The sequence below is a fragment of the Mustela lutreola genome, chromosome 3 (genome assembly GCF_030435805.1).
Source record: "Mustela lutreola isolate mMusLut2 chromosome 3, mMusLut2.pri, whole genome shotgun sequence".
NCBI classification, from domain to species: Eukaryota; Metazoa; Chordata; class Mammalia; order Carnivora; family Mustelidae; genus Mustela; species Mustela lutreola.
In genome coordinates this window covers 62591991-62606412 of record NC_081292.1, presented here as the reverse complement: position 1 = coordinate 62606412, position 14422 = coordinate 62591991, and the positions used below count along the sequence as shown (strand labels likewise).

At 35.6% G+C, this 14422-nt stretch overlaps 1 protein-coding gene across 2 annotated transcripts in view; it reads left to right on the top strand.

The window, feature by feature from the left end:
- The window catches only part of XKR9 (XK related 9), a 92074-nt gene extending 79394 nt beyond the window's left edge, over positions 1–12680 (top strand). For both annotated transcript variants that reach the window (XM_059166249.1, XM_059166247.1), the window contains exons 4-5: positions 3064–3284; positions 11986–12680. In XM_059166249.1, the coding sequence (XP_059022232.1) occupies positions 3064–3284; positions 11986–12614 (850 nt within the window). In that variant the 3' untranslated portion in view covers positions 12615–12680. The remainder of the gene's footprint in view (positions 1–3063; positions 3285–11985) is intronic.
- Positions 12681–14422: the final 1742 nt, after the last annotated feature.

Below are 14422 nucleotides of genomic sequence, written 5' to 3'. Positions count from 1 at the left end.
GAATTTGACTGCAAAAATGATAATTTAAAAATATTTTTAAAAAGAAATTGATAAGATGTTGGTTGAAAAAGAAAAGAAAAATTAAAAAAATAGAAAAGAATAAAATAAAATAAAAAAAAATTAACTTTGAAAGACTAAAGAATCATGGGAAAAAAGCCATGAAATCTATGTGTTGTATTCCTATAGCGCTGGAGTTTTGCAGTTCTCTTTGATACACTTGGTCTTGGCTGGATGTTCTTGCTGATCTTTTGGAGGAGGGGCCTGTTGCAGTGATTCTCAAATGTCTTTGCCCCAGGGGGGATGGCACCACCCTTGCCAGGGGCCAGCCTATGTAATCTGCTTGTGTTTGCCTTAGTAGCTTTTTTTCCCCCTGAGAGCTCTCTCTACAGCTTTAGAGGACAAGAATGAAAATGGTGGCCTCCCAGTCTCTGTTTCCAGAAGAGCTGAAAGCTCAGGGCTCCACTCCTCAGCGAGCCCTCAGAGAAAAGTAGTCAGTCACTCTTGTCTCCCTGGTCTCTGTCATACTCTGTGCTTACCTGGCCTGTGACTGAGAATTTCTGTCTCTTGCACATGACCCCATTTGGAGTCTCCAAACCCAGCAGATTCCTGCAGTGCCCTCCCATGCCACTCCTCCCGGGAAAGAAAGGGGAGTCTGACTGGATCTGCCACTTTTTGGGTCTCTGCTTGAAGAGCGGCGGCCCGACTGTGCTGTGGATCATGCTGTGGATTCATGGCAATGCCGAGCTGAGAACCCACTTCTTGGCTCAGTCTTTACAGCCAGCTTCCCTGCTCAGTTATCTGGGAGCTCTTCTGCACTCAGGCACCCTCAGGCTTTCTGTAACCCAGAAGTCCTGAGACCACACTGTCCTTGCAAGGATTCCAGTCCCCCCACTTAGCCACTAGAGCAACATCCCTCAGCAGAGCAGACTTCTAAAAGTTCTTGTTTTGTGCTCCCACAGCTCTATCACTTGCTGGTAGCCAGCTGACAGAGGCTCCCCCACCCCCCAGCAATCTGGCTTCCTGTATATCACCTCAGATTCACTTCTCCACACATCCCACCTTCCAGAAAGTGTTTGCTTTTCTGTCCATAAAATTACTGCTATTCTTTGATCTCCTGTTGTGTTCCTAGGCATTCAGAATGGTTTGATAATTATCTAGCTGAATTTCTGGGACCAGATGAAATTTAGGTCTCCTACTCCTCCTCCATCTTGCTCCTCTCATCAACACATCTCAGATTTGAATATATTTGAAGATAGAATCAGAACTAAGAGAACCTGCTGAGGAATTGTTTTTTAGGGTATGAGAAAAAAAAGTTGTAAATTTTTTCCATGTTTTTGGTCTGAGCAATATGGTAAATGTTAGTACCATTTAACGAAATGGGGAACAGTGACAGAAGGGGCCAACTGAAACAAGATATATATGACTGCCATTATATTATAGATGAGGAAACTGAGGAGTAAAGAGTTTCAGTAAACTTTGGGCTAGAAGCCTGTTTGCCTTTTTGCAAGACCCAAATTTCTTAAATATCTCAATATGTTTTATTAATAGTTTTACTTGTATGATCTTAACTCATGTTAATTTTAAAATTCTTTAAAAAAAAAAAGAGCCTGAGTAAGGGTGTTTTTTTTTTTTTTTTTTTTTTTAAAGATTTTATTTATTTATTTGACAGAGAGAAATTACAAGTACACTGAGAGGCAGGCAGAGAGAGAGAGAGAAGGAAGCAGGCTCCCTGCCGAGCAGAGAGCCCGATGTGGGACTCGATCCCAGGACCCTGAGATCATGACCTGAGCCGAAGGCAGCGGCTTAACCCACTGAGCCACCCAGGCGCCCCAGTAAGGGTGTTTTAAAAGCCTTTGAGAAATTACATATTTTCTAGGATGGTAATGGTCAAAGAACCTAGCACCTTGCAGATATCGGGTAATTGTTTGCTAGGTTCAGTCTCATCTTCAACTTTTGACATTTTTAAGAGCATGTATCTGTCTTGTAGTTAAGATACATTTCATGAATTGGGGACAGCTGGGTGGCTCAGTGGATTAAAGCTTCTGCCTTCTGCTCAGGTCATTATCCCAGGGTCCTGGGATTGAGCCCTGCATCAGACTCTCTGCTTGGCAGGGAGCCTGCTTCTCCCCACTCTCTGCCTCCTTCTCTGCCTACTTGTGATCTCTGTGAAGTACATTAAAAAAAAATTTCATGAATTGAAAATTGCTGTTTGTCTTTCAGAAAGTAGTGGTTAAGACTAGGAATCATAGGATCAGGTTTGGAGTCTTGGTCTGATCTTTACTTTTAGCTAATCATGCTACCATTTAGCTAATCATGCTACCATTCTCATTCTTAGTTTTCTCATCTGTGAAATTGGAATAATACTTATTCTTCTCACATAATTACTATGAATATGAATTGAAATCATGTATGCTCAACAGTGTTAGCATACAATGCCTATCAAATATGCAATTAAAGTTTATGGTGTTTTTTTTTTTAAGTTTTCTTTTTAATTCATTTGAGAGGGAAAGCACATGCATGAGCAGGGAGGAGGATCAGAGTAAGAGGGAGAGGGAGAAGCAGACTGTGCTGAGCAGGGTGCTTAATGTGGGGCTTGATCTCAGGACCCCAACATCATGACCGGAGCCAAAGGCAGCCACTGAACGATGGAGCAACCCATGTGCCCCAAAGTTTATGGAGTTTGAATTGCAATAAAGCCATCATGAGATATTCAGAGTTGAAAGAAATTTATAGTGGAGAAAGTTTGTGGGAAAATTCTGTACTATTTTAAAAATAATTTTATTTTTTTATTAGAGAAACCATGTATGTGGGTGCATGAGTGGGGGGGAGGGGCAGAGGGACAAGCAGATTCCCCTCTGAGTGTGGAGCCTGCTGTCGGGTTTGATCCCAGGACCCTAAGATCATGACCGGAGTTGAATGAAGTCAGGCACTTAACCAACTGAGCCATCCATGCGCCCCAGAATATTCTGTACTTAAGTACATTACTTTTTCCAGAATTATTATATATATTAACATACATGTTATAATGAATATTTTACTGAAGGTGAATATTTGTGTTTACAGGTATTGGTTTGCCTTGAAAAAGGGTTATCACGTGGCTTTCAAAAATATCAGCAAAACTGATAACTTTATAGAAGAACAAATTGATCCACATAAAGAGGTTATAGATAGAATGACTGATTTGAGCATGCTCAGACTATTTGAGACCTACCTGGAAGGCTGCCCACAATTTGTTTTGCAGCTCTACATCTTTCTGGAACATGGTCAAGCAAATTTCAGTCAGTGTAAGTCTTTTCTAACACCCTGTGTTAAATGGATCCTCTGAGGATTTTTTTTTTTTTTTTAAATTTTTGTGTGGGGCGGGGGTGGAAAGGGAGAGGGAGAAAGAGAACCTTTAAGCAGGCTCCATGCTCAGCACAAAGCCCAATGTGGGGCTCGATCTTAAAACCCTGAGATCCTGACCTGAGTTGAAATCAAGAGTTAGATGCTTAAGTGACTGAGCTACCCAGGCACCCCTCAACTACATAACTCTTTGAGAGGTTTTAGAAATTTTCTTATAGTTTCTTTATTTTAAGAATTATTCATTTTTTTTGAAAAAAGTATACTGTGGAAATATCAAAAAGTATATGAAGATATATTGTCTCCTTCTCCCTTCTTCCCATTACTTCTTTTGTCTGCCAAGAAAGGAAATTAATATTGTCAGTTTTTTGATGCTTCTTTCAGAAAAATTTTTAAAAAGCCTATATTCTTTTTTCCTCTTTTTTCTTTTACAGAAATGGTAACATAAAAGTTGTGTTTGCTTTTTGCACTTAACAGTATGTCTTCGAGATCTATCCGTATCAGTCCAGAAGGAACTCCCTCATTCATTTTTATTATCTGCATAGTATTACAAATTATGGATGATTTATTTAACAAGCCCAATATTTATGTTAATTTAGGTTGTTTCTAATATTTTGCTATTGTAAAAAAATGCTGAAGTGAGTAATCTTATTCAGGAATCATTTTACATGTGTGAAGTATATCCATAGGGTAAATTCCCAGAATTGAAATCACTGGTTGAAAGTCCAAATGCCACAAAACAATGAAAATTTTGTAAGTAGTCAATATATTGCTCTTCTATAGCAGATTTCCTCATTAGGGTAAAATGTTCATTTTTTAAAGGACAATTAATGTTTTCATTAAACCTTTTTACGTATCTAATTTGAGATGTTAAAAAAAACCCCACTTGCTAAATAGCCCCAGTTTTCATTAATGACTCTGGTTCTATATACACTTGGATTCAGCTCAGAGGAACAGATTATCATTTTCCCTGGAGTTCCTTCTATGCTAGAGGCACCTGTGAGATCAGTTCATTCCCTCAGTCTTTCTGTTTCTCATTTCCCATAAAACTTTAGTCCCTTCTAATAGTTTTACCTTTACTTTGATTGTTAGTCATATATCAAAGAGAACTTACTTATGGGATGTTTTTTCCTTGTGATTCAAGGAATTTGTGGGTTTAGACTTAAAAGTCCTATATCGTACAGTTCCTAAGCTAGAAGTTCAATATTTAGAACTACAGCCTATATTATGTTAGATTTTCTGATGATTTCAAGTAGTATATAGCATCTAGACCAGCAATGGGATCCAGTAACAGCTGTAGTTATGTTAAGGTTCTGTCCTTGTCCTTTAGTTTCTTCTTGAAGTAAGAAGTTGAAGTGTCAGTTAAAAATAGCAAAAAATGTGTGGTGCAAAAACAATGAATACTGTTAGGCTAAAATAAATTTTAAAAAAATAGCAAAAGATGAGAAATCGAATTATAGACTGTTAGTATAAAAATGATGTAGCCATTAGAAATAGCATTTATAGGGCGCCTGGGTGGCTCAGTGGGTTAAGCCGCTACCTTCGCCTCAGGTCATGATCTCAGGGTCCTGGGATCGAGTCCCACATAGGGCTCTCTGCTCAGCAGGGAGCTTGCTTCCCTCTCTCTTTCTCTCTCTCTGCCTGCCTTTCTGTCTACTTGTAATCTCTCTCTGTCCAATAAATAAATAAAATCTTTAAAAAAAAAAAGAAATAGCATTTATAGATAACTTTTAATATCATAGGAAAGTAATTCTAAAATAAAGTTGAGGCAAAAAGTTTATGAAATTTTCTATTATACTTTTTTTTTCTTAAAACAAACTTTGGTCAGTTTTATTAAAGAAAAATTTTGGATAATTTACTACTACTATGTCTATTCTGTCATGCTTCTAATGATACCAGAATCACCTAGGTCAGTGAAAGCTAGTGTCAGACCCTATAGTATTTCCACATGCTGTGCACAATTCAGTATTATTGCCACTGTAGGATTGGAGAACAGTTGTGGACAACATGGAGTAGTATTCTATTTTAGATTTCCTCAAGGCTAGGCAGTTGTTGGTGAGGATGACCAGTTTCGCTTTGCCATGTCTGATCATTTTCAGAGTCCACTTGTACCCCAGCATGTACTCTCCACTTTTCATAGTGAGTTGGAACGTAAAGTTTATTCATTCCAGCAACTTTTTCATCTTCTTTGCAGCCGCCATCTTTTTGCCTTAGATGCAGGACAGCCCCATCCAAAGCAGTTGCCAAAATGTCCAGGAGAGAGAAAGGAAAAAGTTCCCACAATGCAAAGCTCTTCATTGCCAAATTTTCTATCCTACTTTTAAGGATACAGAGAAATTATTATATAAAGAATCTGGGAGAAAATATGCAAAAATGTCAACTGTGGCTGCTTCTGGGTAATAGGATTAGGAAAGGTTTTATTTCATCTTCTTTAAACTTTTCTAAATTAAAAAATTCTCTGCTACTCATATATTGTTTTGATAATCAAGAAGAGTAAAATGTGAAAAAAATCAGGTTATATATAGAAGTACTTTAGAAGACTGAACATATTCTTTTATCTTTGCACTCTCCTGAAATTATACTAAAAAGGAGAATAAAGGAATAAAGATGGTATAAACCCATAGGGACAAAGAGAATGTAGAATAGAATAGCAATTAAAGTATCAACAAATGTTTAGAAGATGGAAAGCAGATGGAAAACAGATTATTTAAATAAACTCTACCACTGAAAGCCTAAATTATTTGAATTAATCCTCTCTCTGAAAATATGTAAAACAATTGGATATTTTCAAAAGTCTTCATACACATGAAAGTGGGAACACAGCAGGATTAAGTAAGACTCTGAAGGCATTTAAACCTGGAGGTTTTTTGTTTTGTTTTTTACCAAAACTGTAAGTAGCAGATTCAGTTTTGATAGTTTCCAGTGTGTGGACTGAAGACAAAGCTCAGTCCTCATAAGGGAGGGACATCTGATAAAAAGATCTAATCTGTAAAACTGGTACTCCAAAAGGCACCCTCCTCAGGGCAAAGGTGTGAAGTTACCTACCTCATTATCTACTTTCAAGACACAGCAAGGAATATTGCCTTGCTATTGAGTAGCGCAGGGAAACTTAATAGTATAACAATTTTGCAATCAAAATTCTCATTTTTAGTCCCCCAAACAAAACAAAGCTGAAAACAAACTAATGAAAGCTAAGGTATGAATATAGTTTAGAGTGGTCCCAGACTGACAGTGACCCTAGCCATCTTGCACAAATAAGTATAAATCCTCCCTGGAGGAATTCATTTTCTCTCAGGCCTCAAATAATTTTCACAGATAGTTTTCCAAGGAAAATGAATGGTTTACAGTAATTTATAGCACACACACACACACACACACACACACACAAGCATCATGAGTAAGAACAGCAGAAAAAAAAGCTTATTAAGTTCTTAGATATTGGAATTTAACAGTTACAAAGTATCTGCATCCTATGTCAAAAGAGGTAAGTGATGAACTTAAAAATATGGAATAGGAAACTATAAAAAATGATTTGTGTATTTGAAAAACAAGAGTACAATTTATGAGAATGATAAAATTTAAGAATTGAAATTTACTTAGTAGATAAGACATAGCTGTATAGACAGTGATTCAATGCTAGATCAGAAGAAATTTTCAGATTATACTATATAGAGACAAGGAGATGGAATATATGAAAAAGATATTAAGAAACATGGAAGGTGGGATGCAAGGTCTAATATACATGTGAGCAGAGTCTGTGAAGGAGAGGAGAGGAGAGAAAAAATGGAACAGCGGTAATTTTGAGAAGTTAATGGCTGAAAAAAATTCAGAAATGATGAGAGTCAACTGCCCACAGATTGAGGAAGCCCTTCATCTTACAAGCAACTAAGTAGAAAGAAATCCATGCCTTAGCATGTCACTACTAAAGGAAATTCCAAAGAATGTACTTCATATAGAACAGAAGTGTTCCAAAATGCAAGAAGGAATAAAGAAGAAAGAAAATAGTAAATATGTGGGTAAATCTAAATGAAGATTGACTGTAAAATAAAACATCATATGGTTAAGAAAAAGATAGAAGGAAAGTATAAGATAGTGATAACATGAAAGTCTGGTAGAAGATAATGGAGTTAAAGTGTTTTGAATTCCTTGTATAGTCCAGAAAAAAGGTAAAGCAAAGGTGGATCTGGTTTTTTTGAAGTGTAAAACTTAAACATTTAGAGAGACCTTATTTAAGAAAAAGAATATAATATAAAAAATTAAGTATTGTGTTAGTCTGTGTAGACTGACATAACAGAATTCTACAGCATAACCATTAGAAATAGATTTTCTTAAAGTTCTGGAGATTGGAAGTCTAAGATCAAGGTGTCAGCAGAGTTGGTTTTTGGTGAGGGCTCTCTCTTTGGGTTGCACATGGCCATCTTATTGCTGTTTGCGTACATGTTCTTTTCTCTGTATATGGAGAATGATCTCTGGTGTCTCCTCCTCTTCTTATAAGGATACCAGTCCTATCATACTTGGGCCCTGCCCTTTTGACCTTACTTAACCTTAATTACCTCTTTAAGACACTATTTCAAAATGGAGTCACATTGGGGTTTTGGGCTTCATCATATGCATTTTGGGGGAATACAGTTCAGTCCATAAAATGTATGAAAGTAAACATTTAAAAAAATAAATTACAGTAAATTAGATACATAAAAAAAGCTGACAAATTTCACAAGAGGAAGAAAAGTAATATATCTTTATTTTTTTGATAATTCTGATTTTTTTGGTTGCATACTGATTGACTTTTGATAATTTTATAATACAATTTTTTTGGAATAGAAAAATTCTGTTTTCTAGCATATTTGATAGAAAGTTTTTTATTTTAACTTGGAAAAGCTTTTAGCTTCACAAATTATTAATCATATCATGTATATTTTTTGGATTGTTAAGTTTGGAAAAAACACTGGCAGTTTCATTAGTAATGTGGTATAAGTTCAGAATATATCACATTTTTTGATGAAATAACTAATTTTCAATACTGTTTGAAGTGACAGTACTAGTTTATTATTGATGTCTCGTTTAGTAAATATTGGTAGTCTTACTGGTGTCAGTAAAGTCAAACTCAGAAAGAAAATAATAAAATAATAATCTGTATATATATAATTTGACAAGGTCATTTCAGACTGAGAGTAATACATAAAGATATGGTTTGGTAAAGACAAGGAATTCAGTTTGGATAGAGTGTGACTTAATGTTAGGTTAGCTAAATGATCAGAAAAATATAGTAGAGCAGGTAGATTAGTAAGAAATGGGAAATAGTGTCAAACTAATAGTGTCAACTGGATAAGTCTAGATAGACCATTATACCTTAATGTTAAGTAATCAGAGGCCCATTGGTGGCAATATAGTCAAGTGTTAATATAAGGCAAACTGCCTGAGAATCTTAGCTCTGTCACTTAGTAAGATCTTAATTATTTAACAGATCTTATAAACATATCCTTCTAATCTAATCTAAATGTATTCTCAACTCAATTTCCCTTAGATCTCCAAAATGACCACACTTCAATACACCAAAAGAAAATATAAGAGAAAGTAGGAGTAGAGACAGGGCATTTAATCAACTACAGTTAAAAATGCCTTATTTTCCCAAATCTTATAAAAATATATGACAGAGTGAATACATTGCTAGGGCTTTCCTAGGCTTGAAAGGAACCTGGGTAAGTGTGAGTCCCTGAAATTTAAGCCTCATTACTTTTGTTATAAATCTTTCTATGAAGTAAAACATTAATATTTAAACTTTGATATACTAAATATGCATATTGTGATTTCTAGCAAAACCACCAAAGAATAAACTACAGTGACTGAAGGAAGTGGGTTATTAGATTGAAAGGGTAAATAAAAATGGCCATACTGAGCCCATCATTATAATATCCAGAGAAGCAAGGATAAAGATAACATTCTATAAGATGTGAGAGAAACTGGTTGGCATTGAAATTCTTAACTGTAATACTTGAAACTAAGAGCTTATAGGTAGAGCAACAACTTCAAAGTTTCAATGGAAAACATTTTTAAAGAATTTTTAAAGATTTTTATTTATTAGTGCATGAATGGGGTGGGGAGTAGAAGGGTAGAGGGAGAGGAAAGGGAGAAGCTATGCACTCACTCTCCTTGCTGAGCAGGGATGCTGATGTGGAGCTCGATCCCAGAACTCCTGACCTAAGTGGAAGGCAAATGCTCAACTGACTGAGCCACCCAGGCACCCTGAAACCAATTTTTAACTTTTTTTTTTTAAAGATTTTATCTGTCTTCTTTCTATCTATCTATCTATCTATCTATCTATCTATCTATCTATCTGAGAGGGAGAGTGGAGAGAGAGCACATTGGGGGAGGAGCAGAGGGAGAAGGACAAGCAGACTCCATGCTGAGCACAGAGCCTGATTGAGGGTTTGATCCCAGGACCCTGAGATCTTGACCTGAACTGAAATCAAGAGTCAGATGTGACTAAGCCACCCAGGTGCTCCGCATTTTTAAACTTTCAATTCTGTTTCTAGCAAGACTGTGTATCAAATGTGAGGGTAGAATAAAGACATTTTGAGACATATGGTCTCAAAAATTTTTCCTTAGGTGTAACTTCTCTCGGGAATATCTGGAGAATGCTTGATCAAACATGAGAATAAAGCAAGGAAGACTTGAGAACAGGAAACAGGAATTTAACACCAAAGAGAAGTGAACAGAAGTTCTGGGAAGGCGGGAAGCAAGCCTTGAGAATAGCTACCTTAGATGAATAGGATGCTATTCTTTAAAAAAAAAAAAAAAAAGGAAAGAAAGAAAAGGAATAAACTAATAAATGTGTATATAGAGGAGTTTTACTAATTAATTAATTTGAAGATTTTCCTAAGAAATATAAGCTTAGGAAAAACCAAGTAAAGGAAAAGTGAACAGTTTTAAAAGAAAGGAAATATATCAGTGTAATACTTGGCTGAGCAGTAAAACAAACAAACCAGTGCATATGTAGTTGTAATAAGATAAACACCAAATACTGACTTTTACCAAAAATTGTGATGTTACTCTGTTGGGCAGGTGGAGGGAGAGGAAAATGCAAGAAAGGTGTGTACTTATGTATGTGCTAAATTTTCTTCTTTCCAAAGAGGAAATCAAGAAGTAGTGTGTAAAGCAGATAAAGTATTTTTCTTTATTTTTGTTTTGTTTTGTTTTAAAGTATTTGTTTTATTTAAAAATACAACAGTAAATGCCAGAAGAAAAACTAGAAGAGTTTTAGCAATTTCTTCTGGGGGTTATGACAGAGAGGTGAAGAAAAGTGGAGCTTAGTGACTTTTAAATATTATATATGTAATAATTTGTTTTTGTTTATTCAGTTTTTACGTATTTATGTGTTATTTTGGTAGAAGTTAAAAACTAATTAGAAAAAAGGCATAGAAAAAAAAGGAAAAAAGGCATAGGACAATTTAGCAGAAAGCAGAGCTTTAATTAAAATATATTTGAATTAGGGGTGCCTGGGTGGCTCAGTGGGTTAAGCACTCTGCCTTCATTCAGCTCAGCTCATGATCTCAGGGGCCTGGAATTGAGCCCCACATCGGACTCTCTGCTCAGCAGGGGGCCTGCTTCCCCCTTTCTCTGCCTGCTGCTTTGCCTACTTGTGATCTCTCTCTCTGTCAAATAAATAAAATCTTTAAAAAATTTAAAAAAATATTTGAATTAAAGAAGAAAGAAAAAAGTCCAGCTAATTGTATAGTCCAGAGTGGGATATGCTAAAACCAGGAGAGTAGACAAAGGCATTTAAAATCATCATAAACTTTTTCAGTAGGTCAATTTCTTAAAGTCTGCCTTTTTATCCCAAGATATAGACCTCCAATGAGACTAAATGGGAAGGAATAGCATTCTGTGTTCTGCTTTAAATTCTTTTTAATCCTCTAATGCCTTTGCTTTCAGTTTTATAAAAGTTCCCAGCTCTGACAGTGGGGCTAGTGTCATCCTTTTCAAAGCAGTAATGAACTTCCGTTATTTGTTGGGGAAAAGAAGGTATAAAGATGTCAAGTCTATAGAAATTTGTAAGTTTTAGAATATATTTATTTATTTGATTCATCATCTAATAAATGGGAAATTATACTTTCATGAAAATTTTCTATTTAACCTCCCTCCCTTCTCCCTTCCTTCTTACTGCTGCCCCCCATTATGCTGTCTCTTGGTGAATTAAATATATGTTCAAGGTCAAAGCCAAAGAGACTGGCAAAGCTCGGACTGTAACTGTAGTCTCTTAGAGGACTTCCACAGTGTGCAGTTTCCATTATACCAGTTGCTCAATAAAATTTGTACAGTGAATTTATTTAAAATCTTACAAAGCAGTCTTAATATAGCATTTAAGTACACCAACTTTGAAATCAGGCAGAGTTAGCTTCAAATCTCAGCTTTCTGCAACTTGCTGGTTATATGACTTAAGTAATATGTGTATTTTCTAAGCATCATTTCTTTCAAATGTAATATGGGAATATTAATATCTATTTCAAAGGAGTAGATGAGATCAGTATATAAAGTACCTGATGTGTTTGTGGGTGTTCAGATAAAGCATGTATGGCATACAGTAATTTAATTTTGCTGTTATTATTCCTATAACAGTATATCTGTTTTTTATTTTTTGTTTTGTAGATGCAGCCATTATGGTCTCTTGCTGTGCTATTTCTTGGTCAACTCTTGATTATCAAGTAGCTTTAAGAAAATCCTTGTCTGATAAAAATCTTCTTAAAGGATCCTGTCCCAAATTGACTTACCTCTTTTACAAGTTATTTACATTATTATCTTGGATGCTGAGTATTGTACTTCTTTTATTCTTAAATGTTAAGATTGCATTATTTCTATTGTTATTTCTTTGGTTTTTAGGGTTATTGTGGGCATTTAAAAAGCAAACTCAGTTTTGTGCTTCTGTAAGTATGGAATTTTTATATAGAGTTGTTGTTGGATTCATTCTTATTTTTACTTTTTTTAATATTAAGGGACAGAATACCAGATGTCCAATGTTTTGCTACTATATTGTAAGGGTACTGGCCACAGTGGGGATATTGGTTGTGTTCTGGGTTTCCCCAGTCTCTGTTTTTAATTCAGACTATTTTATGCCTATCAGTATCACTATAGTTCTTAGTCTTGTCCTTGGAATTATTTTTCTTATTGTTTATTATGGGACTTTGCACCCAAACAGAAAAGAAGAAACAAAACCTGATGAAATTGATGGAAAAACGTCTCAAGAAGATTGTAGAATGAAGTATTTTATAATGGACTAGCTATTAATTTGTGAGATGTTTTCTTACTTCTTTGTTTCATTGGTTAATAAAGAAAATGTTATTGTATGTGTTATTTTTGCCCATTTATTTTTTATTTTACTTTAATTTGAGATCATTTTCAGTAGATTAACTATGACTGTGAGAGAGCATTGTAGTATTTTATTATTTAAATTAATTTCTCATTTGGTTTTAAAGATCTTGGGTACTCAAATACATTTCCATCTTACCTAGTAGAGTTGCCAGCTTGAGCCTGAATTGGAAGAAATGTTCTGGTTCCCCCAAATTAGAAGCCTAGAATTGAGCTTCCCTTCGACTTTTCCCTCATTGTTTCTTTTTTTTTCTTTTTTATTATTATGTTCAGTTAGCCAGCATATATTACATTCTAAGTTTTTTAGTGTTCAGCAATTTATTAGTTGAGTATAATACTCAGTGCTCATTCCAATACACGCCCTTCTACATTCCCTCATTGTTTCTGAACTAAAACTAATGCTTGTTGTGGAGAACTGTGAAGGGAGAAGAGCAGAATGCTCATTTTTCTTTCCTCTATTTTGTTGATTCAGTGCATATATTTTGAGTTGGGGGCAGATTGAGTAAAGAAAAGAGAAAAAAAGGAAAGGGGGAAAAAGCAAAACATCAAGTTTACTATATTTACTATACTATATTTATTTATTTGTCAGCAGCAGGCAGAGGGAGAAGCAGACTCCCTGCTGAGCAGTGAGCCTGATGTGGGACTCCATCCTGGGATCCTGGGATCATGACCTTAGCTGAAGGCAGACGCTTAACTGACTGGTTAAGTTTACCATTTTTAAGTGTACTGTTACAGCATTAACTAGCATTCACCTTGTGCATCTCTATAACTTTTTCATCTTGCAAAACTGAGACTCTATTCCTACTGAATAACTTTCTGTTTCCTCCTCTCCCGCCTCTGGGAACCACAGTTCTGTTTCTGTTTCTATAAATTTGATTACTTTACATAACTCATGTAAGGGGAATCATAGAATATTTGTTTTTCATGACTGACTAATTTCACTTAGCATATTGCCCTCAGGTTTAATCATTTTGTGGCACATGACAGGATTTCCTTTTTTTAAAGTCTGAGCAAGACTCTATTGTATATATTTGCCACATTTTTATCTATCACTGAATTGCTTCTACCACCTGGCTATTGTGAATAATGCCATTGTGAACATGGGTTTGCAAATATTTCTCTGAGATCCTGCTTTCCTCTCTTTTGGTGGTATACTCAAAATGAGGATTGCCCAATCATATAGTAAATTATTTTTAATCTTTTGAGGAAACTCCATACTGTTTTTTTTTTTTAAGATTTTATTTATTTGACAGAGATCACAAGTAGGCAGAGAGGCAGGCAGAGAGAGAGAGAGGAGGAAGCAGGCTCCCTGCTGAGCAGAGAGCCTGATGAGGGACTCGATCCCAGGACCCCGAGATCATGACCTGAGCCGAAGGCAGCGGCTTAACCCACTGAGCCACCCAGGCGCCCACCATACTGTTTTTGATAGTGGTTGCACCATTTTACAATACCACTAATAGTACACAAGTGTTCCAGTTTCTCCACATCCTCACCAAAACTTTCTATATTTTGTATTTTTGATAAAGGCTGTCCTAATGGGTGTGAGGTTATATTTCATGGTAGTTTTAATTCGCATTTCTCTATTAGTGATGTTAAGCATCACTAATGATGGTAATGATATTAGCCATTTGTATATCTTCTTTGAGGAAATGTCTATATCTGATAAGGGGTTATTATCCAGAACACAGAAAGAATTCTAATTTAACAATAACAAAACTAA